Source organism: Lipotes vexillifer, unplaced genomic scaffold (genome assembly GCF_000442215.2).
Source record: "Lipotes vexillifer unplaced genomic scaffold, Lipotes_vexillifer_v1.1 scaffold1098, whole genome shotgun sequence".
In the NCBI taxonomy this organism is placed as follows: Eukaryota; Metazoa; Chordata; class Mammalia; order Artiodactyla; family Lipotidae; genus Lipotes; species Lipotes vexillifer.
The window spans coordinates 899326-918393 of NW_006798559.1; the positions used below are offsets into that span (position 1 = coordinate 899326).

At 37.1% G+C, this 19068-nt stretch overlaps 1 protein-coding gene across 1 annotated transcript in view; it reads right to left on the bottom strand.

Moving 5' to 3' along the window:
• The window catches only part of DNAH6 (dynein axonemal heavy chain 6), a 302264-nt gene that overhangs the window by 220043 nt on the left and 63153 nt on the right, over positions 1-19068 (bottom strand). Inside the window, 4 exon segments of the mRNA XM_007470601.1 lie at positions 761-1012; positions 4790-4942; positions 6649-6800; positions 10844-10964. Of these exon segments, the coding sequence (XP_007470663.1) occupies positions 761-1012; positions 4790-4942; positions 6649-6800; positions 10844-10964 (678 nt within the window).

Genomic DNA, 19068 nt, shown 5'->3' on the forward strand with positions numbered 1-19068 from the left:
AGATTGTCATACAGAGTGAAGTAAGTCAGAAAGAGAAAAACAAATAGCATATATTAACGCATTTATGTGGAATCTAGAAAAATGGTACAGATGAACCAGTTTGCAAGGCAGAAAAAGACACAGATGTAGAGAACAAACGTATGGACACCAAGGGGGGAATTGGTGGGGTTGTGGTGGGATTAATTGGGAGATTGGGATTGACATGTATACATTAATATGTATAAAATAGATAACTAATAAGAACCTGCTGTAAAAAAAATAAATAAAATAAAATATTAAAAATAAAAGAAAAAAGAATCATCTGTATGTCTAGTCTAAGTTCTTAAAATTCCTCTTGCATCTTTTGTATAGGAAAATTGGTGCAAGTTAATCAAACATTCTTCTTTATCATTTATCAATTTATACTCTACCTCTTTCTAAGGGGGACTTTTCTAATATGTGGCTAAGCAAACTCTAAAATTGTCACAATAACTATAAAATATGCTAACAGGTTATAAAAACACTCATTTCATAATAATAAATAGAAGCCAGGAGAAAGAGAATTCACTATTGCATACATGCTTTAGTTGCAATGGCCTAGAATTTATTCAGTACCTAAGAGAGGTTCAGAAACACTTTCAATTTTCAATAGCAGCTCAGAGGATTAAGCCATAAAAAAACAGAAGTTAAACCAGATTAAAATGAAATATGCTTTCTAAATGGTTTATTAAAATATAATAGTCAGCCTTTACACAGATTTTTAAATCCTGCTTCAGCTTACCTGTGCTAGCAGCTTTATTTCATTCACTTCATTGCTTAGATCCTCAAGATCTCTGCCCAGATGCAGACAAAATTGCTTAATGCTTGTTTCTCTGTCACCCACGGATTTATCAATGGCATTCCGAACAGCAACAATGGATGGCTTCATAGTTAAAAAAACAGCAAAGTCTTCGGGAGGTGTGGGAACCTGATATTGTTCAATCAGCTTGTACATCTGAACCACTACATTCCCTTCATCTTCAAGGCTTTCAATCTAAACAGAAACATCGGCTGCTCGTTAAATAAATCAGAGTCCTGTTATACCCGTTAAGATTGTCTGATAGGAGACAGCTGCTGTGCATCGTAAACATCACGCTGTGAAGAGCCAGCACACAGAGGGGTGCGTTTAATGCAGATCAAACTGGCTGGAGCCTACTGGGTGGCAAATACAGTCATTGCTACGATGCAGGTAATAAGGCCCAGGAGGTAAGTTTTTCAGAGCTGAGCATAGTTAGTATTACTGTTATAAGTGTTTAGTTTTGTCTCTCTGTTTTGTTCTCTAGTAGATTAAACAGTGCCAATATTTAAAGTTTTCAGAGACAACAGGTGCTGTGAGGACGCCCAGCTGTAACATCTGAGATTCCAGGCCTATGTGTTGAGCAGTGACTGTCCCAGGGCAGCCCCTGAGGTGTGTGGACCATGTACCCATAGATTCAGAGCCCTGATCTATGGTGAGACTCACACTACCCTTTAATAAAGGCTTTTAAAACCTTTATTACTGACTACTAAACCTCTTTGCTTTGATGCCCTACCTTCAGTGGACAGTGCCTTTACTAAATTTTTGGCAAGGACTCCCCATTTTTTGGGGAACCCTCCTCCCTGCCACTCTGCCACAAGATTATAGAGCGAGTATCCATGTTCTACAACTTGACCCACTTCCTGGCCACAAGCTGAACCAGGGAGAGTCAAATTGGGACCTAGTGAAACCAGCTTAGTTTGATCTCTCTCTTGAACTTGGGAAGAGTTAGACTGCAGCTGTTGGCAGAGGCTATTTGCTTCCATGGGGTAACAAAGCAGGTCCTAAACAGGAAATGAAAACTGCAGAGAGGCTTTAGAGAGATGGTTCTCAACCTTTAGCTGCATCCCAATCGCCCTGGCAAGTTTGGTAAAACACAGATTGTTGATCCCCTCCTGAGAGTTTCTGATTCAGAAGGTCCAGGGTGGGGCCTGAGAATATGCAAGTTCTCCAGTGATACTGATGCAGCTGGTGTCGGGAACACCCTTTGAGAACCACTGTCCTAGAGGAGAGCAGCGATGCGAGATGGAAAGAGAGGTCTTTTCGGTTTCCCTATGCTGCTCTAGTCCCTAGTTCCTGCCCTTTTTAAAGGCTAGGCTCTATCCATACCTTTGGATTTCAAAAGATATCCCTGCAAACTTAGAATAAATCTTCTCATTTTTCCAAGCTAACTATGTGAGTTTTTGTTACTTTCAACCAAAAGCGTCTAACATCTTCAATAAGTTACAAATAGAACTAAGTCTGACAACCAAAATCTGCTCACCTTCCTGGATTTCTGGTACATGGAGTAAGCATATGCCCTGTTTTCTCTGGGAGTGTCTTGGTTTACACCAAGGTATTGTCCTGGCATGATGATTAATGGTGCCTCTTTCACCCTCAAAAACGTTTGGTCAGACAGTGATTATGTGGCCTGCCCTACCTATGCTGGCTGGTGGTCTACCCATTCACTGTGAAAGGGTATCTAAGAGTTATCTCAAATTTCTTTTGCTGTCCCGTCATTCAGTTGCCCACTAAGTCCTTTCAATTCTACTTACTTATTTTCGCTAGAATCCATTCCTTCTCTCCTATCCTTGGAAATACTACTTTAGCTATGGTTCATCAGCTTTCTCCACCAAACACCCCTTCTACATAGCATACCAGCTGCCATATCCTGTTCTTGCCACGTTGCCTCAGGTCTGTGTATGCAAAATTCCCTCTTCCGGGAATGCCTACCTGAATAGATGGACTTTAGAACAAAGCTTAAATGCCCCAACCTCCTCAAAGCCTTCTGTAACTCATAGGAATGACTTCACCCTCCCTCTGCTCCACCGCCACCCTGCCCACAACAGTATCTTGTACCTATATCCATTGTATGAGAGTTATCTGCTGTCATTCATTCACTTCAAGGACTCTGAGGTCCTTGAAAGCAGGTTTACTCACTGTTGTCATCCTTGCGTCCTGCTAAGTGAGTGCTTGCAACTTTTTTGGAACTAATGGATTAGGTTCCAAAGAAAAGCTGTCTGTGTGTGCAGAGCATTTTCCTAAGAGAGGCTGCTTCTCCAACACACCACCCAGCCATGCACAGACAACCTTATGGAGACGGGACACAGTCTGGGTTTCTGCATATGGCACATTGACTCTCCTGTTCTGGAATCAGAGAGAGAGCAGTCTACCCCCTGCTACATGATCCTTCCTTCCATAGTTTATACAACAGGGGTGGGGGCTGAATCCATTCATTAAACATTTAGAATTGATAATCAGAGGAGAGAGATTCTCTTGGTGGCCGGCTAGACTTGCAACATGTGACCTGGGAGGTGCTGGTGGCCACGTGTGCTGCTGAGGATGAAACAGCAGGAGCAATGTGTTTGCAGAGGTAAAGGAGCAAAGCAGACCCTCAGAGAGATGCAGAGAGGAGAGGTGGAGAGAGGGCCACCTGGGTTTCCCACAGCTTTCTTATTCCTGGCTCTGGTAAGTTCCTAAGCCTAGTCACATTCTTGGTGTGGGTGTGGGTGGGGTGTGTTCCATGGAATATTCCTTCTTCCTTAAATAGGGTCCACTTTTTGTCCTAAGGTAGGACTAAACCTCAACTGGGTTTTGGTTATTTGACAAAGAGTCTTTCTGACTGCAGTTAATAACAAATGCTGGGCATCTTTACTCTCCTGGAATGATGTATAAGTAGACTTGAGGGAAAACCACAATCATCTTGAGATCACCACATTTCAGAATATGTTCTTTCTTGAAATGAGAAACAAAATTTTTACTTTTATAGGTACATGAAATAGCCTTTACTATTAATTCTGTTAACAATATATAACATTATCCAACAGATTATCCAGTTGTTAATGACTTATTTCACATTTGTTTGTATTTTTAAAATTTGTAACATGTCTTCAATTTCCAGATATTTAAGAAAATGATTTAACTCTATTTTAAATGCCAACTGGTGTGACTGAAAAACCTGACTATTGAAACTAAATGCTAGATTGCGCTCCACAGGGGAAAGATGGGAGGAGGAAACCAAGTTTTCGGAGAGAGAGAAATAAGGGAGACAAAGGAGTGAGAGTGTGTGTGTGTGTGTGTGTGTGTGTGTGTGTGTGTGTGTGTGTGTGCATGAGAGAGAGACAGAGAGACAGAGACAGACAGAGAGAGAGGGAGGGAGGGAGAGAGCGGACCCAAGCATTTGTGTTACTTGAGTCCCCATATCTGCTGTTGTCTCCCTGTCCCACCTCCCTGTTTAAGCTAAAGTTAGGTTTCTTTTATTCCTAATTGGAAGGTTCCTGACTATTATGCAAATATAGGTTAAGGAGGATCAAGACTTCCATTATGACTAATATCAAGTTTACAATTCTATTATCATCTATCACAAATAAGAATTGCAATAAACTGGGGTTGAGAGCATTGGCTTTGCGGTCAGAGACCCAAGTGTAAATTCTGGCTCCACTACAAAAAGCTCTGTGATCTTGGACAGCATAACCTAGTTTGGTCCCTGTTTCCTCATCTGCAGAATGAGAATAAAAATTCTTTATACTTCTTAAGTTTTTGCAAGGATCAAAAATGTAACGTATGTAGAAAATGTAGTGCATTCCTGGCTAGTAGTACGAGTTTGATCAATGTTAGCTGTCATTACTACTGTGATGTAAGGCATATACTTACTTTGCCTGAAAGTGTTTTTGATATTCTGACAGCTGTTTCCTGACCTTCAGTCCCTCAATTTCTCTTACTTGCCTTCTTTACTCACCACAAGATTTGGAATAAATTATGTAAGAATCAACTCACCCTTTCCTGAATTTCATCAAGAAATACTAAGTTGTTAACATATTCTATGGTGGTAGTTGGGACAAATTCAAGTTTATATTCTGCATCTTGTGCCTCAGAGACAAGGGCATCCAATTTTTTCTTGCTTAGACAAGGAAGCATATAATTTAGCACCTAGGAAAGAAAAAGGAACTGTGAATCGTAACTACTTGAGTATTTCCATTTTATTATATATTTTAGATAAATTCTAATTGAATGGCTGTTAAGTCAGCAGGTATTGGAAGCAGCAGTATATGTGAAGGGGCTGGGTTTTTTTCACATTGAACCAATAGGAAGGGCTAGTTTTGAAGATAATTTCTAGAACAAGCTGGATTGCACAACTTATTAAAAAGTTTGCCTAAATGCTCTGATCTTTTGTAAGTGCCCTTTCTGCTACTTTGCCCTGTATAGTGAACATTGTGGTGCCCTCCCCAGCATCAGCTCCACTTCTTTCCTTTTGGGTGGTAGTAATGTGGTTTGGAGGAAACTGATCTCCCCTTTAGAAACAAAGATGGAGTCTGATCGGTCATAAGGCAGATATGAACATGGCGTCCTTTGGCTAATGTGATCGGATTAGGGCGAACCTCTGACCTTAGCTGATCCAGTTAAGTAGAAACACAAGACTTTTGTTTAAGGCTGAGAGATCTCTCATGTTCTCTCTCTCTGGACATGAACAAGGAAATAATTAGCCTATGGAGCTTTTGACAGCCATTTGAGAAATGTGAAGGCATGTGAGCTTTAGGTTGAACCTGGCACATCAGAAATCTTGGTATAGAGAATGAAAAGAATCAGGTCCTCAGTAACACTACTGAGTCACTAGATTACACCTCCCTGATGGCCATCCACCCTCTGGACGTTTTAGATGCATAGCCCATACATTTTCTGATTGCTGAAGCCAGTTTGAGTTGAGTGTTCCTTGGCTTGGTATATAGTAGTGCTCTTAGTGCTCAGAAATGTTTGCTGAAATTGAATTCTATATATTTTTTCTTTTGCAACAGATGAAGCAGCAAAGCTCTAGAAGAAAGCCCAATGCCATACAACGAATTAGTGACAGAATAGATACTAGCGCTCAGGCCTGCAGCCTTTTAGACAGGGCTCTGTCTTCTTTCATCTGCACGAGGGGTCAGCAGAAGTTTTCTATAAGGGCCAGATAGTAAATATTTTAGATTTTCAGGACATATGGTCTCTGTCACAACTACTCAGCTCTGCCCTTGTAGTGAGAAAGCAACCATAGGCAATACATAAGCCAACTATCATGGGTGTGTTCTAGTAAAACCGTATGTACACAACAGGTGGCAGGCTGGACTGGTCCTGTGGGTTGTAGTTTGACAATCTCTGTTCTACACCATTGTCTCCCTGGAGGTATTTGACAGTATATATGACCCTAAAGGAAGACCTGTAAGTTATTGCAGAAGCGATCAAATTTCCTCAGCTCTACAACTCACCAAAATACAATCAGATTTTTAGGGACAGTTTCAGATCAGGAAATGATCTCCTAAACTTGATCTCAGTATCCTAGAATCAACCAACATTCCCACTAGGATCCTGAGCTGTTACAGTGGTGTCTCTTCTGTAGGAAGTCTTGAAATGCTCCAACAAAGGAAAAAGAAATGGGTGTAAGAGGCTAGTCTGAGGGCTGCTGTCTCCTCACCTGAAAGCTGACTGTGCTTGGGACAGAAAGAAGAATATGGGACTTTTCCTAGAAATTAAGGATGCACAATAGACTAACGTTAATTTTAAATATTTGCAATACTGGAAAATAAAGATAGGTTATTTGCAAGAGAAAAATCATAAAATAATTGTAGAGACCATAATTTAAAATTTTCTTAGTTCACAGTTACCTCCAAGCATCGCAAAGGTGATGGAATTAATTTTTCTTTTAGGTGCTTAGTGTCAATGAGCAGCAATCCTACATTCCTGGTGTGTCTTAGAGCTACTGTGTCCTTGTGTTGTCTGTGATATTTTTCCAGTTGTTCACTAAAGAACTTAACATCTAGGTAAAGTAATTCACATAAAGCATAAAACACATGTATTAGATTTTAAAGGATCACTATAAAGATATATTAAAAATCATTGCATTAATAAATTTACATACATATTTATAATGTATTATCCATATGTAGAGGACCTTGTATAATTTTAAAATGTTAATTCATAATGCTTTATATTTTATTCTTGAAACTAATATTTAATAATGTAAATATGTTCTCTGTCTCCTGTTAAGAATGGCACATGAAAATAACTTGTAATTGTATTAGAGGATTTGGTTTGGAATGGATTAGATTCTAGAGTCATGTTGGTTTGAAGTTGGCTTAATCTAAGGGTTCTCCCACATGGTACCTCAAAGTAAGCATTCATCAAGGCTAAGGCTTTGTCAATTTGTGTCCACCATATATTGCAGTTGAATTTTGATAATATTCCCATCTCCATTTTCTCCCTTTTCTGAACCAGTGGAAGCCTGATTATCTTAAATACACTTTTATCATACTCTTAGTCAAAAACAGCTCTTACTAATACACATATAATACTAAACTACTTTACTCATCTTTCAAAATCCTGTACCTCTCGGCCTTTAAATATTTAGTTAACTTTATTTCCAATTACTCTCTCTGCTTGAGTCAGATTAATTTCCTTACTGCTTCTTGTTTTCCTTCTCTAATCCTCCCCTCTACCATCCCAAAGAGAAAAGGGTGTTGATTCTTGCCTTTATTCATATTATCTTCTCTCCTGGATACAAGGGAGAGTTTGACACAGTATAAAGAACACATCAGGGACTTCCCTGGTGGAACAGGGGTTAAGACTCCTCACTCCCAATGCAGGGAGCCTGGGTTCAATCCCTGGTAAGGGAACTAGATCCCAAATGTATGACGCAACTAAGAGTTCACATGCCACAGCTAAAGAGCCCACGAGCCACAACTAAGACCCGGTGCAACCAAATAAATAAATAAAATAAAATAAATAATTTTTTAAAAAAAGAACAAATCAGACAAAGTGTTAGAAGACCCAGGCTCAAGTCTTTAACCCACCTGTGGCTTTGGGTAAGTTAGTTGATCTTCCTGAGCTTTGGCTTCCTCGTGATACAAAAAAGGGATGACAATTATCTGTCCTACTCATTTCAGAAGGTTTTGATGGGTGTATTTTTTTTTCTTTTTTTTTTGCTGTACGCAGGCCTCTCACTGTTGTGGCCTCTCCCATTGTGGAGCACAGGCTCCGGACGCGCAGGCTCAGCGGCCATGGCTCACGGGCCCAGCCGCTCTGCGGCACGTTGGGATCCTCCCGGACCGGGGCACAAACCCACGTCCCCTGCATCGGCAGGAGGACTCTCAACCACTGTGCCACCAGGGAAGCCCTGATGTGTGTATTTTTGAGAAATGACAAAATAAGTATATCAAATGATCTGAGAAGACTGCTGGTAAGGAAACCTGTATAATGTTGATTGGTCAAGTATTTTCCAAACTTATTAGAACACAGAGTCTTTTTCATTTTTCATGGTATCATATAATATCCTTCAGAATAGTGGTTCAAGGAATACTAGCTTGGGAAACACCAATTTGGTCCAATACTTTCATTTTATACATGAAGAAATTTATATCATTCGAGGTTAAATGACTTGGCCATGGTCATATATAGCCGTGTTCAAAGGGAAACAAAAAAGTAAAGCTGGGCTTCCCTGGTGGCGCAGTGGTTGAGAATCTGCCTGCCAATGCAGGGGACACGGGTTCGTGCCCCGGTCTGGGAAGATCCCACATGCTGCGGAGCGACTGGCCCCGTGAGCCACAATTACTGAGCCTGCGCATCTGGATCCTGTGCTCTGCAACAAGAGGCCGCGATAGTGAGAGGCCCGCGCACCACGATGAGGAGTGGCCCCCACTTGCCGCAATTAGAGAAAGCCCACGCATTTAAAAGAAGACCCAACACAGCAAAAATAAATAAATAAATATTTAAAAAAAAAAAAAAAGTAAAGCTGATAGAAGAGTTCTCTCTTTATGAGCTAGAGGAGAGGCGGCTTGTACAATAGTTAAGCACACAAACTTTCAAGTCAGAGAAAACGATTTCTAAACCACTAACTAGCTGTGTAAACTTGAAGTTACCTTATCTCTCTATATTTTCATTTCCTTATTTGTAAAATGAGAATACTTGCCTCATAGAATTATGAGGATTAGATGAGATGCCTGAAAATCCCTTATCACAGTATCTATCATAAGTGCTCAGGAAGTATAGAAATTATTAGTAAACACTGACATTTATAGAAATTCAGGGGTGAGATATGGCTGATTAGTTCAGGAAGCCAGAGTTTCTCCCCTGATCATCTTCTGGGGCTAGACAGAGGTTAGTGTGGCTAAAAGTTTGGTTAAACAGACATTTGTTAAGTGTAAGTGTCTATAATATGTGCTAGGCAGTGTTAGAATACTTTGAGGGAATATGATAACAGGCAAGGCATGGTATCCAAGGGGCAAAGCTACATTCTATTAACCTCTGGCTAACAGTTGGGTTTGAGGTTTAGGAAGTACCAGGGAGTTCCTAAACAAAGAGGAACACAAGGTTTAGGAGTCCAGACCAATGTACTCCAGAGTCCCAGAAAACAAACAGCTGATACCTATGAGACCCTGGTTCCAGGATTGGTTAGAATTGACTAGCCAAGGCAGGACTAGAAGAAGGGCAACCTGGGAGCTTGGTGGCCTCATCCAGATGGGTGGTTGGTGAGGGAGTAAAGTTATCCAATGTGAGGAACATGGTAACAGGATACTAGGAGGACTTGGCTCAAGGTTATGAGTAGAAGATCTAGGGGATTAGAACTAGTTATTTGGATTAGGCCTACTCCATGTGCTGAAATGCCAGGTTCCACACCTTACTGCCACCCTGGTGCCATTGTGTCCCTGTCAGTTCCCTTCAGTTCAACACACACTAAGTCTCAGTGTGACGGTGTTGGTGAAGAACAGTAGAAATGAACTTGTCTAATTTGTTTTCTAAAGTAAGACCCCACTTCGGTTTCTTAAGCAAGTCAGTGTCTTGAAAAAAAGGGTCTGTTTCAGATTTTAAAAACTTAAGGGACATAACAATTGAATATAGTGCCTGTTCTTGGACTAGATTCTGGGTCAAACTAGCTGCAAACTGCTTTATTTGGGGGATTCTGAATAGGGACTAAATGTTGATATTAAGGAATTGTTGGTTTTTTTATTAGGTGTGATATTAATTTGGTTCTGTAGGAACATGTTTTTTAAAGATGAATATTGAAATATTTCATTTAGGCATGGCATGTCTAATTTACTTTAAAATACTTCAGCATAATAAAAAGAATGGGTTGAAACAAAAGCATAAAAATTTACAGAAAAAATCAGTGTTTCTTTGTGAGGCAAATTATCAGAGTAATCATTTTTGTGCATAAGAAAATAAAGGAATAAAGCCAGTTCATGAAATAAAAAAAGAATATGAATGATATGCTTCACATTTTTAAATGGTAATAATGAGTAATATATACTTAATTTTTGTAAACATTTGGGAACTTTCTTGCCTGAAATTTCACTTGGGTATTATATTTTATTTCCTTTTGTTGAAGATAACGAGTTTAATAAGATAATTTCCCTTTGGATCTGATTTCATGACTAAGAGTTGTGGATTCATACCCACCAGGTTACAATATGGCCACAGAAAGAGAGGAGCTTGAATTCCTGAGACACATGTTGCACTATGTAAACATTTTTTAAAGGAATCTGAGAGGTAAACATTCCTTTTGACTCCTTCCCGTGTAAAGGCTATATAACCTTAGCACTGGTACAACTTGATACTAAAAGATAAGCTTTTGGGGAGGAATTCCTTCCCATAATATTCTGAAATAAAACAGTAACAGTAAAACTAAAGAAAAAAAAGTGGTTCTACAGCAAATAATCTAGAAATGAATAAATTCTTGCATGTTGTCAGGCCGACTCTTTGGGGCTACCATTTCTGTCACCATACACCACCAAACAGAAAAGTAGACAATGATAAACCTTGATATACCTGTCAAACATAATTAGTAAGGACAAACAGAAAACTTACCAGGTTCTTGAAGTTTAAGAGCTTGTAAATCAAGACTTTCATTTTCCTTGAAGAATATCTGAAACTTTTCAAACATAGCTGCATATAACTGAGCAGATTCAAATGCTGCCTGTATGGTTTCCTAAATGTTATAAAAAAAGACAAAACTATATTTTTCCTGAGCAGAATTCAATTCAATAAAACTGAACAAACACAGATGCCTTCTCTGTGCCCAACACTATGCTTTGACCTGAGGATACGTAAGTGAGGAAAGATACCATCCTGGATGACAAGAAGCAATTAATGGATTCTCTTATGAAACTAAAAAAAAAAAAAAAAAAAACACTTTCCTAAAAAAAAAAAAAAAAAATACACCTTCAAATCTGACTTTCAAAGAATTGTTCCTTATGATTGAAAGGAGGCACACCTGTAATTTTTTAAGCTTCATGGTGAACTTATACATCACTAGTAAATATATGGCAAGAGACAATGTCTATTTATTTTCCAAACTGCAAATTTTATATCTTGGTTAGTGTTTTTGAACAAAGGCAAAACCATTTAGCATATTTACAAAATTACTTGCCTAATCTCATTATTAAGTTCTCTGTGCTGTCAAGTCTCCTATTCCAAAATGTCTTCATAATTTACCCTAATAAAATCCTTTCCTTCCCCTCACTTGACCTTGGCTCCAACCTCCACTTCCCCACAGTTTTTCCTACAATACCCATGTCAGTACATGTTATCATAGTTCAATGCCTATGAACAGCAGTTAGGATCAGTTTGTTTTTGGTCTTGGTCCATTATTCCATGGCTGCACTCAATTGCCTTCCCTTACATTTCCTACCGTGACTTCTTGCAAATGACTGCAATTTGTCCCAAGGAAAACTAGAGATGATCAATGGAATTGCTCATTTCCAACACATCAGTGCTAGGGTATTGCTTTATGGATTCAGACTCTTGCTTTAGGGATAGTGGGTAGCAGTAGAAAGTTTCATTACAAACAATAGCACACACCCTGGATGGCTTAGTTACTTGTTCATTTATTTCCTTTTAATACTTCTTATGTAATCTTCCAGAATATTTCTGCTGTTTATTTCTTTACATTAAAAATTGAGGGGAAGAAACTATGTCAATGTATGTCTCCTTTGAGAAGATGTGCTACATATATACAATGGAATATTACTCAGCCATAAAAAGGAATGAAATAGTGCCATTTGCAGAGACATGGATGGACCTAGAGACTGTCATACAGAGTGAAGTAAATCAGAAAAAGAAAAACAAATATCATATAATATTGCTTATATGTGGAATCAATAAAAATGGTAGAGATGAACTTATGTGCAAAGCAGAAATAGAGTCACAGTTGTAGAGAACAAACTTATGGTTACCAAGGGAGGAAGGGGCAGTGGGATGAATTGGAAGATTGGGACTGACATATGTACAGTACTATGTATAAAATAGATAACTAATGAGAACCTACTGCATAGCACAGGGAACTCTACTTAATGCTCTGGAGTGACCTAAATGGGAAGGAAATCTAAAAAAGCGTAGATACATGTATACATATAACTGATTCACTTTGCTGTATAGCAGAAACTAACACAACGTTGTAAAGCAACTATACTCCAATAAAAATTAATAATAAAAAGGAACATCCTTTTCCCCACAGCAAAAAAAAAAAAAAAGTATATCTCCTTTGAGCAGATTTAATAGTCTCTGATACATGATGACGCAGGTATTAGAAACACAACGGGAGGCCTGTAAATGGAAAGCTCCACCAACATGTTCAAAATATGATTTTAAACCTCACAGGAAATTTGCTGGAATAGTACAAAGAATTCCATATATCACCACTGAAATTCCCTAAATTTTAACAATATATCACATTTGTTTTATCATTCTCTTTCTCTATATATATTATTTTACCCTGAACAATTTGGAAAATAGTTGCAGACACAGACATTTTTACCCCTAAATATTTCAGGGTTTATTTAATAAACACAAGGATATTTTCTTATAGAACCATAGTATAATGACCTAAATCAGGAAATTAGCATTAACATTAATACTATTATCAATTACAGATCTTATACAAATTTGGCCATTTGTCCCAATAATGTCTTTCATAACAAAATAAAAAACCTTTTTTTCCTGGTCCACTGTCCTATCCAGGATCATGTATTGTATCTTGTATCGTATCATGTATTTCTTGTATTGTATCTTGTCACATCTCTGCAGTGTCCTTTAATCTGAACAATTTCTCAATCTTTGTCTTTCGTGACTTTTAACATTTTTGAAAAGTATCTCTGTGTGTATGTTATACTTCCTAATGCTTACATTCAGTTATACATTTTTGGCAATAATACTACATAAGTGATGTATGTTCTCTGTGAATAGTGTCAAAAGGCACAGAATGTTGATTTGTCCCATTACTGGTGATGTTAACATGTTAGTTAAGGTGGTGTCTGTGAGGTTTCCTTACTGCAAACTTACTATTTTCTCTCTTTAAATCAATAAATATTCTATGCAGAAACGCTTTGAGACAGTATCCTTTTCCCCATCATATCTTTGCATACTCGTTCTAGTATGAATTAGAGATTCTTGCCTATTTCTATAGCGGTGATTTTTCCTTATGTTTTCCTTCTACGTTTACTAATTGGCATTTTACTGTAAGGAAGAGCTTTCCATTCTCCATTGATTCATTCACAAAATGGAGTCATGTATTCTCATTTTATTCAAAGACAGTTATAATCATTACTTATTTTAATGGTCAAATTGTCCCGGGGAGACCCTTCAAGTTGGCTTTTTAATTTTTTCTGCATGTCGCCATTACTCCTTAGGCACCTTCTTATTTTTTGGTTCAACAATATGCTCTGGGCTGCTCTTGTACTTTCCCTGCCCCAGGTTTTGAATAAGCCATTTCTCCAAAGAGATTTGGTTCCTTTTGATTTGGAATGATATATAGAAAACAATGTGTGGACACCAAATATGCTCATTGTTATTAGGATGTCACTGCTTCTAGGCCATCTCAGCAAGCAGATCTAGGATACACACAAACACCTCACATAAATACATATATACACAAAACCCTATACATAGTGCTCTATCGATCAGTTAAAGATCATGAGTTCATAACTACAGTTCCAATATAACACCATTCTGGTTTTTCCTCTTCCATATTTGGATGAGGATGAGTAACCTCATTTCATTAGCCACAATATTTAGTTATTTGCTCAACTCCAGAATACACAGAAAATCATTTCAGAATTGCTAACACATTAATACCACTATGAAAAACAGACTAAGTGGAATTCAATATTTATGATAGTTATAGTGGTCTTTAGCTTAAGGGTATATGGGCAAAATAGCGTGTTTAAAAGTTACTTGGTTTAGTTTTTTTCCCCTTCTTTGCAGTGTGGTTATGTTATTCATTTGAAATATAGTCTAGTTCTTTTGTTTTCATTGTATTCTATTTTAGGGTTTTGTTTCCCCATTCTTATTGATTTTTAAGTGCTATATTAAAAAGTATACTCAGAACTAAGTGTGACTCTTCCCATTTTTCTACTCCATACCCACCATCCTGTCTACACCATTCCCACTGTCTCTAGGTAACAAATTTTCTTAGTTTCTGGTTTATCTGTTATCCCTCCCTATTTTCTGACATAAAAAGTAGCACACTGCAGATATTCTTTTCTACTTTGCTTTCTTCACCTAACAATGTATCCTGGAAATCGCTCCATATTAGTTGGTAGATATTTTCCGTATTATTTTGTTCAGCTGCATAGTCCTCCTCTGTGTAAATGTACCATAGTTCATCCTATGTATTTTGGGAGTTTCTGATATTTTATAAAAATAATAATGTTAACAAAATCTAGTGCATATGTACTTTTGTATTGTTGGGCATGCATCTTCTGGGTACATATTTAAAGGTGGAATTTCTGGATCAAATGGTAAATACATAACATGTAGTTTTGTTATATATTGTAAAATTCTCCATCATTTGCATTCTCAAATGCAAAGTGTGAAGAGCATTTGTTTATCCATAGGCTAGCCAATGGAATGTGTTGTCATACTTTTGAATTTTGCTAATCTGATAGTTGAGAAATGCTACCTCAATTTTGTTTCCATTTGCATTTCTCTTATAAGTGAGGTAGCATATGTTTTCATGTGTCTAGGTTCTTGTTTTTGGTGAGTTTTCTATCATATGTTTTGACCATTTTCTTCCTAGTTTTGGTCTCCTCCCTGCTCCCCATTGGCAAGAGTTCTTCATGTATAAAAATATTAGCCCTTAGCTGTGATTTATATGCTGCAAATAGATTCTCCCAGTTTGTAATTGTATTTTTACTTTGTTTATATATTTTTTTGCCTTGCAAAGTTTTAAAAAATTTTATACCATCAAATTTATCAATTTGTGCCATTATTGCCTCTGGATTTTGAGTCATAGCTAGATAACCTTTCTTTATGAACAAGATTATTGAAGAATTCACCCATGTTTTCTTCTAGAACTTGTATGATTTAAATAAATTTTTAGATCTCTGATCCTGTTATTTTTATACACAATGTGAGATATGTATCTAATTTTAACTTTGTCCCATAGGCTAATCAGTTATCACAACACTATTTATGAAAAAGTCCAAATATATCTCAGTGATTTGAAATACCACGTTTTTTATTTAATAAAATTTCATGTGTACTTAGGTGTATTTCTGGATTTTCTATTCTGTTCCACTGGTCCGATAGCCAATACCACAATCTTTTAGTTATAGAGTTTATATTTAATACTTGGTAAGAATAATACCCCAGATAGCTTTTCTTTTTTAGGGTTTTCCTAGCTTCTATGCATGTTTATTATTACATATAGGCTTTACTATAAACTTATGCTCTATGATAAAGCTTATTAGTATTTTTATTGGCATTGTGTTAAATTTATAGACTAACCTAGGGAGAACAGATATCTATTATGTTGAGTCATTCCATCTAAGAATATTTCTTTAAGTCTATTTTTGTGTCTTCCAGAAGCCTTTAAGAAAACTCAAAAAGATATCCTTATATAGGTTTTTAAAAATATTTCTTATTAGGTTTATTCCTAAATATTATATATTACCTGCTTTGTTGTTATTACAATGAAGTTTTTTCCACCAAGCATTTTCAGTATTCTAGAACAATTTATGTGCTATTCTGAATATCTGGTCTTTGGAGAGTTGATAAAATTCCCCTGTGAAACCATCTGGGCCTGGTGCTTTTTACAAGGTATTTCTTTGATAACTGCCTCTATTTCTTCTGTGGAGACTGGTAAGCTTTCTATTTTTAATGTGGTTGATTTAGATTACCATGTTTCCCTAAAAATACTATTTAATCTACATTTTCAAATTTATTTGGATAAATGTCTGCAAGGTAATCCCTCATTTTTTTTTTCTGTTTAAATGGTTATTTCCTTGTTATTTGTCATTGATTATGTTAGTTAGGACTTCTATACCCTTATTTATTTTTTTCCTACTTGACCTGCCTTGTGATGAGTGTTGCATGTTAAAGTCTTCTATTCATAGTGTTTCTATTTATGTTCCATTTGTGTCTCATTGCATCTCTTTGCCTTTTGCAAGTGTTTCCTGTATATATATTTGGTGCATAGAAATTTATAGTGCTGACTCATAGGATCACAAATCTTGCTTTCTTATTGTTTACATTTGTCTCTACACCACTGAGCACCACTTCATTTTCAGTCTTTCTAAAGAAAGACTAAAAGTCCCCTACCAGGGTGGTATATTTGTTACAATTGATGAACCTACATTGACACATCATAATCACCCAAAATCCATTGTTTACATTATGGTTCACTCTTGGTGTGGAACATTCTATGGATTTGGACAAATATATAATGACATTTCTCCATCATTATGGAATTATACAGAGTGTTTTCACTGTCCTAAGAATCAGTGTTTTGCCTCTTCACTCCCCCACCCTCAAACCCCTGGTAACCACTGATCTTTTTACTGTCTCCATGTTTTTCAGAATGTCATATAGCTGGAATCATACAGTATTCCCATTACACATATGTTACACCTTTTGAAGTTGTCCTACAGTTCTTGGATAGTCTGTTCTGTTTTTTTCAGTCTTTGTTCTCTTTGCTTTCTGGTTTTCAGGACTCTATTGATATATTCTGTGGCTCAGAGATTCTTTCCTCAGCTGTGTCTAGTCTACTAATAAGCTCATCAAAGGCATTATTCATTTCTGTTATGTTTTGTTTTGTTTTTTACCTCTAGCACTTCTTTTTGGTTCTTTCTTAGGATTTCCATCTCTCTGCTTACATTGCCCATCTGTTCTTGCATGCTGTTTATCTTATCCATTGGAGCCCTTAGCCTATTAATCATAGTTGTTTTAAATTCTGGGTCTGATATTTCCAATATCCCTGCCATGTTTGGGTCTGATACTTGCTCTGTATTCTAATTTTTTCCCCTTATTAATGTGCCTTGTAACTTTTTGTTTTGATAATTGGACATGATGTATTTGGTAAAAGGAACTGCTGTTAATAGGTCCTTAGTAAGGGGATGGTATGTGTCAGGGGAGGGGATATGTTCTATAGTCCTCTGATTAGGTCTCAGTCTTTTAGTGAGCCAATGCCTCGGAACTGTGAACTTCATAAATATTTCTCACATTTCTTTTCTCTCTCCTTAGGTGGGACAGATGGCTAGAGTGGGCTGGAGTTGTATATTTCCCCTCCCCCAGGTAAGTTAGGATCAAATAATACACTAGCAAATTAGGCTCTGGTTAACTAGTTTCCTCTGAGGGTAGGCCTTGTTGAGAAGAGGGTGCTCTGACATATTTCAAATTATTCCTTTTCCCCTCTCCCTGCTGGGAGCATGAGAGAATTTTTCTCTAATATTTACTGTGAGAATCTGGTTGAGTTCTTGCAGGTAAATTTCATAATAATGTGGGGGTTCCCTATAATTGGGTCCATGGAGATTTTTAACTCTCAGAGTTGTTAACACTGAGCCTCCAGCAATTCATCAATTACAGTTCAGGTTTTCCTGTCTGGCACTGGTTCTCACTGAGGTTTCTGCTCCTAGTCTCTGCTTTCAGAAGCCATGACTCCCTGTTTTCATCTCTCTGTCTCTACAATTTTGAGGGCTGTGGTTTCCCCTGTGTCCTCCCCTCTATTACAGATCCTATAGCAGTCTGTTCAGTCAGTGTGTTCAGCTTTTTACTTGTTAGAATAGAGTGGCAACTTCCAAGCTCCTTACATGTGGATCCAGAAATAGGAAGATCAGTCCTTTTGCCAAGTTATCTCTTGGTTGGATGAGACTCATCCCAATTTCATAAAAAATCCTGATCAGCACCAAAACCCCTAGGCCCTTGCCTTTTTAAAACTATTTTTCTATAGCCTTGATATTTGAAGGACTAGCTTGGTTAGATAAAAATTATTGATTCGCATTATCTGCTCTTGAGTTTCATTAAAAATGACGTTCCATCATTGCCTTTCTTTATACGTTGTTTTTGAGAAGCCTGATGCTAGTCTAATTCTCTTACTTTTGTAAGTTATTTTCATTGGGCTGTGAGACCTGGAGGAATTTTTCTTTAGCTTTAAAAACTAATACTTTTAAAAGGATGTATCTCAGAGTTGATTGTTCCAGGTCAATTTTCCAAGACAGTCTGTGGGCCCTTTCAATATATAGATTCACATTTTCTTTTCTTGGACTATAGTTATGTGTTTGTTCTACCCTTTGTTTTGTTTTTCTTCTTCACACACTCCAATTATATGTATGTTATTTCTTCTTTGCCTGTTTTCTATTTCAATTATTTTCTCTCTGACCATTTTTACTTCTGTCTCTAGCTTATTTTCATTCTCCTGATTGTTTTCCTCTCTTTATACTCATTATTACATTTTCATTTCAGGTTATTCTCTCTGGCATGATGCAATTTAGTCTTGATTTCTGAGATAATTTTGTCTTTTTTTAAAAAATTCCACTTTTATTTTAAATTTTGAATTTTTTTGATTTAATGTTGAGGCTATTTACTTTAGTTTATAGTGCAGCTTTTGTTTCATGTTTTATGGGAGGAAAGAGAAGGAATATTTTAATCTTCACTTTCTATTTTCTCCTTATAGTAACTTCTCAGGTATTTAATATATTTAAATTTCTTCAGCTCATGGATTTGAGTGATTTACAAAATTTATAATTCAAGGGCATTCTGTTTTTTCAGTAGAGCAATGTGCAGATTATTTTATTTTAGTTTTTGGTGTGGGGAAAGAG